The 12,985-nt window shown below is 38.2% G+C and overlaps 1 protein-coding gene across 12 annotated transcripts in view; it reads left to right on the top strand.

The window, feature by feature from the left end:
• The window catches only part of Erc1 (ELKS/RAB6-interacting/CAST family member 1), a 338,915-nt gene that overhangs the window by 156,615 nt on the left and 169,315 nt on the right, over window positions 1-12,985 (top strand). For 7 of the 12 annotated variants that reach the window (XM_052719640.1, XM_052719639.1, XM_052719642.1 and 4 more), the window contains one exon: window positions 2,025-2,156. The exons of the other annotated variants lie outside the window; for them this stretch is intronic. In XM_052719640.1, the coding sequence (XP_052575600.1) occupies window positions 2,025-2,156 (132 nt within the window). The remainder of the gene's footprint in view (window positions 1-2,024; window positions 2,157-12,985) is intronic. 12 annotated transcript variants of the gene reach the window in all.

The raw sequence follows: 12,985 nt of genomic DNA, 5'->3' as shown, positions 1-12,985 counted from the left end.
AGGCATTAGCAACATACCATGTGCCTGTATGGAAGTCAGAGGACAACTTTGTGGATTTAGTTCTTTCTCTCTAACTTTTTGTGAGTTCTAGGGAATTGAACTGAAGTCATCTAGCTTTACTGGTTGAGTCACTTCACTGGCATGAAGATGGCATATTTTCTTTACCCATTCCTCTATTGATGGACACTTGGGTTGATTCTTGGCTATTGTTTAGCCATGTGCCATTACGTGGTACCATAGTAAAGTAGCCAAATAGATGTTTCTTCAATCTACCGATTTCCTTTCATTTAAATACACAAGCATGGAACTGCCGAGTCATTTAGTAGTGCAGTTTTTAATATTATGAGGACCCTCCATCTGTTTGCCATATGTATAAGAGACAGTGTCCCTGTTTACATCCTCATGAGTATTCACTTCTTGTGTTTTCTATAGTAATCGAAAAGGAGTGAGATAGCTCTTTGTGGTTTTTTTATATTTCCCCAATGATTTGTGATGTTGAGGATTTTGTTTTCAAAATCATGTGCCATTTTTATGTTTTCTTTTAAGATATCTAAGCATCTCTTTTGTCCTGTTAATGAACTGGATTGTTTTCTTGCTGTTCAGTTCTTACGTATTTTTGGATATTAGCCCTTGTCAGATTATAGTTGAAAATTTTCTCTCTTTTGTAAGAGTTACTTTGGCTCTTTTGATTATTTGCTGTAATGCAGAGATTGTTATTGTCTTAGGTAATTCTGTCTGTCTGATTTTGCTTCTGTTGCCAGAGCTTTTGAGGTTTTATTAAGGAAAAAAAAAAAAAGGCAAAAAACCTTTCCCCAATCCAGTATTATGAAGCCACCCCAAGTAGTTTCTTAGTTTTGTTTATTCTTTTTTTTCCTTCTTTCCTCATCTTTTTTTGTGACAGCATCTTATATTGTAGTTCAAGATGGCTTTGAGACAGCATCTTACATTGTAGTTCAAGGTGGCCTTGAGCAGCATCTTACATTGTAGTTCAAGGTGGCCTTGAGACTCACCTGCCTCAGCCTTGTGAATACTGTGTATGTGGGAGTTACGACACCTGGTTTTAGCTTCAGTCCTTTAATTCATTTTGAGTTGACATATACTAAGATAGGGGCTTGCTTTTATTCTTCTTTGTATCAACATCCGGGCAAACCTTGCTACTCATTTTCATATTTTAATACAAGACAATACTGTGTTCCGAATCCACTGTAATTTTTAAGAGTTTGAGAATAGTTCAGGCAATCCATGGTTCCATTCTTCTTGGCTTTTTCCGAATCCACTGTGATTTTTAAGAGTTTGAGAATAGTTCAGGCAATCCATGGTTCCATTCTTCTTGGCTTTTTCTTGTATCTTTCCTACCCTTGTACTGTCTTTGGGATCCTAAAGATTGATTATATGGATGGGAAGTTACATTTTAAACTCCTAGAGCATATTACTTGCTTAACTAAATTGTTCATTCATATCCAAACAAGTCACACACATGTAGTTATTTTCCATTTTTTCATGAGAAGAAGATAATATTTCACTTTCTGGAAATGTTAGGAAGCATCTTCATTTTTAAAAAGATGTTTTTCAGAAATTGTCTGTATAATTGAGTCTGTTACGCAAGTGTGACTTCCCAAAGGAAGAGAGTGTTGTGGAATTGACTCTTAAGTAGAAACTCCATCAGAGCTGACTTTCAGCTCAGTTTAAGCAGTAGTTTTTAAAAACAGTTTTATATTTTTAAATAGTTAACCTCTTACTACTTATGCTATCTAACACCAATTGCTTCCTTCTCTCTGTTGCAGAGAGCAAATCCATCATGTCTGTCTTGCTTCACTAACTTGATCCTATGCTCTTAGTAATAGACTTCAGCTTCCTTTACTTCTCTTCTTCCCTTGTTCAATTCTTTACTCTATGGAGGTATCTTTCTGGCCTCAATTTGCTTCTGGCGAGAAGAATGTTTAATAATCAAATAGCTCCTCCTTGATGCGTAGGCCCTTCTGAGTTCTGGTTAACCTCCTTCACGAGTCTTCCTCGTTTTCCAGGACAGTCTCCGTAAGAAGGATGACAGGATTGAAGAGCTGGAAGAAGCACTGAGAGAAAGTGTGCAGATAACTGCAGAGCGTGAAATGGTGCTGGCACAAGAGGAATCAGCCAGGACCAGTGCTGAGAAACAGGTCTGCGATTTTATGTAGCTACTAGCAATGCTGCTGGGTAAACACACGGTAAACCCAGTGTAGTTGGGGGAGCCGTACATGCTGACTTTCATGGGGCTTCAGAACTACTCCATCAAGTATTATTTCTTAGACTTATGTAGTGACTAAAATATAACTGTGCAAGGCTTGGCTCATGTTACTGTTGAGATCTCTGAAGTAATAATTTAGGAGTGATTCATAGATATTTATGTAGTAAAAGTTAATAAAATATGTGACTGACATAACATGCAACATGTCTGTTTGCTACATGACTGCAAAACCCCAGCTTTGGAGGTGAATGAGAGAACACAAACATGCCTCAGTTAGAAAATAGTTTCTTTTATATCTTTCATTCTAAGACCATTTAAGGTTATAAAAAGTTAATAACATATTTGAACAACATAGATATGGTAGCATTCCACTACCAGATTACCCTGTCTCAGCCTTGTGTTACTTGAAAGGTTCTGCCATTGCTGTTCATGGAATCTGTTTTATATGCTTCTGCTTCTCTTGTTAGATCTCTTTATGCTTGCTTTTGACTCTTTATTAGAAGGAATAAATCAAAAATGGGAGCTATAAATGAAAGGAACAGGTTTAGTAAATAAAAACTGTCTTCTTAGTTCCCGTTTTGAAAATGTGGCTCTAGGTTTTAGATCTACCTAGCACAGATACCAGAACATTTAATTTTTGTAGCACTCTGCCCCTTGTGTATATGAGAGACTAATAAATTCTGTCTAGGTGTCTTAGTTAGGTTTCTATTGCTGTGAAAAAACACCGTAATCAAAGGCAACTTGGATAAGAAAGGGTTTATTTCAGTCCATGTCACAGTCTATCAATGAGTGAAGTCAGGCCAGGAACCCAAATAGGGCAAAGGACCTGGAGGCAGGAGCTGATGCAGAGGCTATGGAGGAATGCTGCTTACTGGCTTGCTTCCCCCTGGCTTGCTCAGCCTGCTTTCTTATAGAACCCTAGGACCACCTGCTTAGGGGTGGTACCACCCATAACGGGCTGGGCTCTTCCACATCAATCAGTAATTAAGGAAATACACTATATATAGGTTTGCCTACAGGCAAATCAGGCATATTTTTCTACTGAGGGTCTCTCTTCCCAAATGACTCCAACGTGTATCAGTTGACATAAAGCTAGCCAGGACACCAGGTAAAAAGAGTTCAGTGACATAGTAGCAGGAATCTAATGGGAAAATCCCTGCTGAGAAAGAAGCTGCTGTTATTGGGAATTAAGGAGATCAGATGGTAAAGAAGTGCCCACTTCAAGACAGATCTGCTATAGTAGGTACCTCATAGAGGCTCTAGCTGTGGTAACTTCATTAATAGCTTTTAGTACTTTAGTGTTCCTGAATGTCTAACAGTGTTTATGAGATTGGGTATATCAATACTTGGAGGATATATGTTAATAATTGTTCTGTCTTCTTGATTGACCACTTTATTCATAACTAATGATGTTCTTTGTCTCTTTATTAATTTTGATTTGATGTCATCTCTCCTTCAGAGCACCTGATTTATTAGGATTACTGTCTAATGAGCCTCAGCAATCACACTGTCTGACTCCCTAGCTAGGGTTACAGGCATGTGCCGCCTATTACTCCCAGCTTTGTTTTTAACCTGGGTTCTTGGGGTGGAGTGAGATCCTTATGCCCATACTGCAGCCACTTGACTGACGGAGCATTCCTCCCAGCCCCCTGCCCTCCTCTCTCTGACTTTGTGTTAGTACCATCCACCTCCAACTTCTTTCCAGCTAACTTGAAATGCACATAACTAAGGACATATTCTGCTTCTAAGGAATGAAACTTTATTTACTCCTTAAATGTGACCCATTACTTAAAATGTGGTTTACAAAATGTACAGCGTGCTCTTAAAACAAGATGCTCACATTTACCACCTCCTGAGATAAGTGCCTTGTTCATGCTATTGTTTCATCACCAAAACAATACATCTGGGCAGAAAACGAGCCTCTGTGCTCACTTGTCCTCTACAGAGCAGTACAAAATGGTTTCATTTCTTAAGAGTATGAGATCTCTCTGCTTAAAGTAGCGTCCCCATTCTTAGCACTAGTCTGGAGGGATCCTACTTCTGTAGAACTTCTATGGCCTTTCCGGTCTGACTTTGTGTCTTTGTAGGATTTTGAATAGTTCCCTTCACTTACCTGTTTTGTAACCTGTTATTGTTAGCTTTTATGTAATATGTAATTGGTATTGAAAATACGCCCACTGTTTTCACTGGTAGAATATGAGCTTCCTGAGTGCAGGAGGTGTGTCTGTGTACTATTTTGGCTTTGATAACAACAACCTGCTGGGTAATCACTGGTATTAAATGAACATCTAAGTGGCTTAATTCTATTTTAATAATGAATGAATGAATGGAATTTTATTCTGACCTCTGTGCCTTTACATCATCACCTGCATTCTTTCCTCAGCCCTCAATGTGATTTTTAAGAAACTTTCCTTAGAGTTCCCCTTATACTAGTGTATGGATGGGATCCTGCATGCTTATAGGAAACGTGTCATACAACTTAAATGTTACCTCAAGACTAGTTCAAACTGCTACTTCTCTACATTTAATAACTGTCTGAAAATTTGTGGGAAAAGAAAGGAGTCATTTCATTTTAAACCCAAAGACTCCCTTCAAACGTTGAGCCTTATTATAACCTCTGTGTGTGTGTGTGTGTGTGTGTGTGTGTGTGAGAGAGAGAGAGAGAGAGAGAGAGAGAGAGAGAGAGAGAGAGAGAGAGAGAGTAGGGTCTGCATGCCAGCCTGTGTGTGCATGCATGTACATATTCACATGATACTTGGGAGTTCCCTTTCTGCATTGTAAGACATTAAATTCCATTTATTTATATATCTATCTATTTATTTATTTTTACCAAAACAAACTTCTGATAAGGTAAAATGATTCATTTTGAAACTACCTTGTATTTTGTTTAAAATCATATTTATAAAGTATTTTGTAAACAGTTTTGAAGTAATATTTGTCATCTTCATATTAAACAACAAAAAAAATCTCAGAATTTCAATAAAATTATTAATAAAAGATAAAACACTACCAACCATCTGAAAGACTAACAAGTACAAGGGCAACAGCATGATTTTTAAATATCATAGTATTAGTAATGCTGAAAGATATAACTCCCTGGTAGAAATGTTGAGGACATTGTCAAATGAAAACAGAAAGTGTTATGAAAGTACAGAAATTGAATATGTACTAGATAGTGAGAATGGGATTATGTAGAATTTAAACCTCTTTAAGCCAGTGGCATAATCTTTTAGTGTGGTAGACTTTCCTCATTGTATGTATTATAGGAGAATAAATCTGTGAATCTGTAGATTCCTTCACATGATCTTCTGTTTCCTTACTGCTCTTAAAGTTTGTCTTCATGTAAAAACAAAACTTCGATTAGTCACGTTTTAGCCATTATAACTCCCTCTGTAACTTTGCCAGTTGGGGTCAGTAGATAGCTACTGCAACAGTTCTAACGTTCCAGGAAGTAACCATATGAGATAGTAGAACCTAAACTCTCAAAAAATCTGATTTGTATCTAATAGTATTTTTTAAGTATGCATTTAGGATGATCTCTTGTTATCATGCTTTCTTTTAAAAGTGTTTTTAAAACTAATGGCTTATGTCTTCCTTGACTTTCAGGAATTATTTATGCCACCAAATTTGGGCTTGAGTTTTAATTTTTCATTGATATTTTCTAAAGTTGTAATCAAATGAAAAATTAACTTGCGGTGAACCTAAAGTAAAAGGTTGGCACACCTTTTACTTTAGGAGTTGTCCCATAGAGATAATTGCTAGAAGCTATTGATGTTCTCATGGTAGATGTGGCATACTTTTATCTACACTGTGTGAGACCTTTGTATGAGAGATCATTTGGGGAACCTCCAGCATTGGACATATGCTCTGTTTTTAATGATTGCTTTAGAGTTCTGGACCTTATTCTTTTATTTCCTATGGAGAAGTTTAATAGACTGAGTTACTGATCATTGCAGTAGTTATCCAAGGTACAGTAATAGGTGAGCCCTGGGAATTGGGCAGCTTTTCACTGGTTTCTGTGTGTAGTGATGTTGTCTTTATGTACATCATACTAAATGTTTTCACTGGAAGGATTTTCCTAGAGAAGTGTGCACAGTATAATTTGTCCTACCCAGTAGGTAGTTCTTGTATGTGTTACATCCTAAATTATAGTTTGCTAATTATTTCTTTCTCTTTAAAATGTGTGAAGTGTATTGGATCAAAGATCAAACAGTATGAATTTTAATTTTTGCTCTTTTTACTAGCTGTGATTTAGTAAATCCTGGCTCCGTCCTGCCCTGCCATAGGCCAATGCAGATTTATTTATTAGCCAATGGAAGTAACACATGTTCACAGCACACAGAAATATACCCCACAGTATTGTTTGTTGCTGATTCAACCAAATCATAGGAGTTACTTAATCATACAAACACGTGAGCAAAGAAAAGCCAGTCTGCTGAAACAATAGTTTGCAGTGCATTCATTCATATGCTTTCATTTTTGTTTGGTTGTTATGTTTCCAAAAGTGACTTATATTGAATTGTCATCAATTAAACATTTTCCTTCTCATGGCTTCTTTCCAACTGTGGTGACACAGTCTTGACAATAGGGTAATTGTTTTGAAAAATGTGTGCTCAGGTTTTATTGATGGCTGCCTTTTCAAGTTTTACTTAGTGCTGAGTGATTATTATAAGATTTATCTACCTAAGTCCTCTAACTTGATTAAAAAAGAAAAAAAGGCCGGGCGGTGGTGGCGCACGCCTTTAATCCCAGCACTCGGGAGGCAGAGCCAGGCGGATCTCTGTGAGTTCGAGGCCAGCCTGGACTACCAAGTGAGTTCCAGGAAAGGCGCAAAGCTACACAGAGAAACCCTGTCTCGAAAAAAAAAAAAAAAAAAAAAAAAAAAAAAAAAAAAAAAAAAAAAAAAAAGAAAAAAAGAAAAGGAAAACTGGGGTTACCTGTAAAGAAGCATTTAGCTCACATTGACATGTTTTCTGTTTCTTTTTAAGGTTGTCTTTAGTTGCAGGAGATTTATTACTGGGAACATGAAAGCAGCACAGTGAAGGTGTGGCCAACCAGTGACAGTTCTGCCATCTGCAGTCAGTCTCAGCTGTGCAGATGCATACAATTCCCTGGCTGTTAGAGAGACATTGTACTTTAGAGAAGGCTAAAGTGTTTTACAAAGTCTTCACCTGCTCGGCATATTCATTATTTTAAGTATCATTTACCGAGTTCTATTTTTGTCACAACTTATAGCAGTGTTGATTTCATGGTGAAATGCAGAAATCTACCAAGATTTAAAGTTGTATTATGAAAAGGTGGTTTCTTTAGGGCTGTTGTCTGTGATTCATACTTTGGGTCCTTTACAGATGTATCTGATGGTCTGAAGTCTGGACTTCATAAGTCTCGTCCTAAGTTGGACTAGTATCTGCTAACATTAGTATATGTCTAATATTCAATTGGGATTTCTTGAATAGAAGTTTCAGTGAACAGAATAGGAGACAGAAATGTTCTTAAGTTACATATACCTTTAGATGGATAGTATAGATAGGAAAATTAATCTCTTTGATGGCCTCTCATTTATTTTGAGGTCCTGATCCATTGGGTCTAGTGACTCTCTTCAGATAAATTTGCCAAGGTAAATTCTCCAACATTGTCCTGGATATAAGCCCTCTGTTGTGGAGCTCTGCCCTGTCAGGCTGTGCTTGACTGACCCTCCAATAACTTTCATCTCTCCTATGTTCGCCCTCTATGTCATTAGACTTCACAAGTACTTCAGCATGATTTTTTCATTTTCTTTTTTTAAATTCATCTATTTATTTTACATCCTGGCCACAACCTTCCCCCATTCTCCCCTTCCAGTCCCTCTCCGCCATTCCCCCCACCCCACCCCACCCCCAATCTTCTTCTCTTCCATCTCTGTCCAGGAAAGGGCAGGTCTCCCATGAATATTAACAAAACATCAAGTTGCAGTTGCAGTAAGACTAAGCACCTCCCCATGTATTAAGGCTTGGCAAGGAGACCCAGTATGAGGAATAGGGTTCCAAAAGCCTGTAAAAGAGTCAGGGACAGCCCCTGTTCCCACTGTTAGGAGTCCCAAAGAGGACCAAGCTACACAACTGTAACATGCAGAGTGCCTAGGTCAGTCTCATGTAGGCTCCCTGGTTGTTGGTTCAGCCTCTGCAGCCCCTGTGAGCCCAGGTTAGTTATGTGAGCCTTCCCATGGTGTCCTTGAACCCTCTGGCTCCTACACTCCTTTTTCCTCCTCTTCAGGATTTCCAAACTCTGCCTAATGTTTGGCTGTGGGTCTCTGCATCTGCCTCCATCTGTTGCTGGATGATGTCTTTCTGATGACAGTTGGACCAGGCACCCTGGAGGAGGTTCAGTTTTTTTCATTTTCAACAGATGCTCATTGACCTTCTACCCTGGGCCAGGCCCTGACACACATCTTAACCTTCTTTAATGTGAAGTGTTTGTTCTTGACCTTGGCTGTTAGTTATAGGATTCTTATGTGTTTTGTTCCTATTGACCTTCAAACTCTTATCACATTCTTAAGAAAAGCCTGCCTTCTTCAAGGTTCATGGCATTCAGCTGTAGCTTGAAATTTTTCCTTGAAGACTTAATGTAAATATCTATGTCATAACCATCTTTAACTTTGTTTTCTCAGTTTCTTGGCCACTGGCTTTTGCTCCCAGTGTATTTCTTCATCTCAGCCCAGGCATTCTAAACCTTGATGGGTTTTTTTTTGTTTTTTGTTTGTTTGTTTGTTTTTCCAAGACAGGGTTTCGCCATGTAGTTTTGGTGCCTGTCCTGGATCTCGGTCTGTAGCCCAGGCTGGCCTTGAACTCACAGAGATTCGCCTGCCTCTGCCTCCCGAGTGCTGGGATTAAAAGCGTGCACAACCACCACCACCTGGCTGCTAAACCTTGCTTTCATCAAGGCTGCCTTCACCATTACCGTTAAAGCATCTTGCTCTCATCACAGTGTGTCCTGCCTTGTGTTCCTGATGTGCCACTTTCTCACTCCCTTCTGACTGCAGTTCACTGGCGAGTTTTGCTTCATATCAGTCCATTAGTCTTGCTTTCACTTCACTTCTATCTGCTTCAGTTTCTTGCCTGTCATTCTAATAATTAAGTTTTAAATCCTGTTCTTCTAAGTAGATCCCTTTGTTACCCTCCTGTTAACATCACAGATAAAGGTGAACTCTCTTAACACAGGCCAAGATCCTTCTTTGTCTCTTCTTCCCTCTGTTGTCAGCCTAGCATCCTTATTTCCTTTGTTCTGGAGCTTCTACTATTGTGATAATTTAACTTCATCAGAGTGTGCTTTCTTGTCACACTGCTGCTGCACACAGGGGACAGCTGTAATGCTTCATTCTCCCCAACTGGTCTGTCTGGAGAAAGTTTTATCTAGGACTTGGGATAACACCAGGGCCTGGTGCTGTACATTATCATGGTATCTTGTGCTTTATTGCAGAACATATTCTTGGTTTACAATTAAGTTTTATAGTTGGTGACTGTAGCACACAGTATAGAAATAGTCTCCGATGCATATTTGGCACTTGGTAGGAGTTGAATATTTTGGTGGGCAGGAGAATAATGGAAGAAAGATGCCTTGTTAGGCATGGAAATAAGCCCACCAATAGGTCAATAGATTTGGAGAGTGCTTCCCATGAGTGCTGATGCATTTTAGTAGAACAAGCTAACTGGGAATAAGATGGAGTCATGTGGAAATCAGCTTTGCTTCCTCTGGCAAAGAACGTTAGTCTCTGAACGTTTTTATTCCATAGAAGTTATAATAATGATAATAATAATACATACTTCATAGGATTACTGTGAAGTTTTAATAAGACAATACATATGACAGATTGGGAACAAGGCCTTTCAGAGCAGTCAAATAATATAATATTGTCCTGTTAAAGAAGTATCATGCTGTTAGTCAAAGAAGTATCATGCACTAGCAAGAAGAAATACTGGGAAAATATTTTATAGTGTAAATAGTAGCCTAAAGCTAAAGCTCTATTAAGAACTGTAAATTAAAATCCTCAATAATATCAATTATAGGAAACCTAATGTGTGTATGTATATATCTGTGTGTTTCTATGTGTGTGTTTGTGTGTGTGCATACCTGTGTGTATCTGTGTCTGTGTTTATCTGTGTCTGTCTTTTTTAAATATATCAGAAATGTTTCTCAGCTTTGAACTATGTATTTTTGTCTTCCTCCCAAAAAATTATAAAACGTTGAATTTTTTTGAAGACAGGATGTGTATGTATATAGTCCTGGATGGCCTGGAACTTTCTGTGTAGACCAAGCTAGCCTCAAACTCACAGAGATCCTTCTGCCTCTGTCTCTAGGTGTTGGGATTAAAGGTCTGTACCACCATGTGTGGTTGCAGATTGAGTCTTAATCTAGAATTTTGTTAGAGTCAAGAAAACTAACAGACTTCTCATGTGGCTGTTTTTCATTGTGACTACTTAGCTCTTTAGATAATCTTGAGGGTTATCTTTCTCTTTGGTTTTGTTTCTTACCACTCCTTTTTTCTTCTAGTCATTTTCTTTTTTTTTTTTTAAACAGATTTATTCTTTTGAGAAGGTCCTACCAAGATTTTGCATAAAATCACCAAGTGTCCTTTGCTGTTCGTTGTGGAGCAGAGGATGATGGGAAACAAGATGCAGACTTTGTTAGCACTAGAAGGTCGCCATTGCTTTGCTTTCTTAAGGAACATAGTCTGTGGTTGAGTCATAATTTTCTCCTTTTTTGTTTTGTGTAAAGTTTATTAGCTTGTGATTTAAGTAAAACATCTGGTACTGCTGGCATCACATACTATCAGACCTGAGCTTTTTCCCTAATTTTACTCTAGACAGGTTATATGCTTGAATCTCAGTTCTGACAGGGTTTTTGAATGTTTATCTTAAAACTTCTGCCTTTCAAAAATTGTACATTTAAAGTAATGGAGAATTTCTTAATTGTTTAGCATAAGATTTGTCTCTTTTCCTTAGCTGTCATACTTTCGTTTCTCAGTGACAGTGACTCAGTATGGTCGAACAACCATTGTGACCATTGTGTCATAGGTGCTAGATAGCCAGGTTTGCTAGCTGAATATGTTTTCTTTGATTGCAGAAAGGAAACAGAAAACAGGATAATTTGGGGGCTGGAGAGATGGCTCAGAGGTTAAGAGCGCTGGCTCTTTGCCAGGGAGCAAATCAAGTGATTAGCTGGAACTCCTGGTTTATGGGTATTATTCTTGCATTGTGCATAAAAATGCATTACAGCTTATTTGGCGGTGCTGGAGTGATGGCTCAGCATTTAAGAGCATCTGCTGCTTTCATAGAGGATTCAGGTTTGGTTATCAGCACCTACATGGGGGCACACAACTATCTATAATTTCAATTCTGGTAGATCTGACGCCCATTTCTCACCTCTTCTGTCACCAGGCACACACATGGTACACATACAGACATGCAGGCAAAACAGTCATACACATTAAATAAATAAACCTAAGAAGTCGGGTGGTGGTGGTGCACACCTTTAATCCCAGCACTCGGGTGGCAGAGACAGGCGAATCTCTGTGAGTTCAAGGCCAGCCTGGGCTACAGAGCGAGTTCCAGGAAAGGCACCAAAACTACACAGAGAAACCCTGTCTCGAAAAACAAAACAAACAAACAACAACAACAAAAAAAACCTAAGGAAAAAAATTTAAACTTACTTGGATGTATGTATGATCAGAGGCAGAAATACCTTATAAACCTAGCACTGAGTTGAGTGGGAAATTTTAGGCATTCTCTAAGAAAATTGTACTTAACTAATGCAGGAAACTAAAGAAGTGAAAGTTCTGAACTCAAGTAGAACTTGTCATTCAACATGGTAGACTAGATGTTAGGAAAACAATATCCAAATAACAGTTGAAGAGGGTCAGTGAAATACACATTTATGAGTCAGCAAGATAAAGTAAAAGAGCATGGCTTTAGGCTTTAATCTTGAGCTTTATTTGCCAATAAGAAAGAAAGAATCTAGCATAACCCAAGGAGGAATAGCAAATAGGCAGCAAACCTTCTAACCCTGCTTTTTCAAAAAAGCAGCCCACAAAGCACACAAGTATTTCTGTGAGCTGGGAAGGAAGGAAGGGTAGGTACCCAGTGGATGATATTTAGAATGCTTGCACTTTGTAACTACTGGTCCTGCAGAGTTAAAACGATAGATGTTTTTGCCAGTAATTTGAACATTTAGAGTAAATTATCAATGCCAAGCAAAATAGTACTTCGCAAAGCTTGTTCAATAGGAGAAAGAAACCTGGAAAAAAAAAAAAGAAAGAAAATTAAAACTTTCCCACAAATATCAAGTCTAGAGATTTATATTGGTGTCTGAGAAAACTTAATGGGAACATGGCTCATTTGAGGACATAACTAAGGTCAGCAGTTACTTTGAAGATTGTTCATTTGGCAGAGCCAGAATTAGTCTCAGCCTGTGTCACATCAGCTAACAATTCATTGCTCAAGGCAACTCAAGTATCCTAGCCAAAATCAAGGTCTTCTGTATGCCAGGAGGCCATGGTAAGAGTGTAGGTATACTGTGCACTATTCCTATAGAGGACCAGATAATTGGGACCACTAATTCAATCTACCAGTGATGCCAAGTAGGAAATATTATGTGAATTTGTGTAAAGAAAGGATTTCTTAAACAGATTATAGTCACAAATCTTAGAATAAGTGCTTGATAAATTATGTTCATATACTTTATCAAAAAATGAAAGACAAAAGTAATAGATAAGCTCTGAACTAGGAG

This window comes from Peromyscus californicus, unplaced genomic scaffold (assembly GCF_007827085.1).
Source record: "Peromyscus californicus insignis strain IS unplaced genomic scaffold, ASM782708v3 Scaffold_6__1_contigs__length_162567912, whole genome shotgun sequence".
Lineage (NCBI taxonomy): Eukaryota > Metazoa > Chordata > Mammalia > Rodentia > Cricetidae > Peromyscus > Peromyscus californicus.
This window is presented reverse-complemented; position numbering and strand designations above follow the sequence as displayed.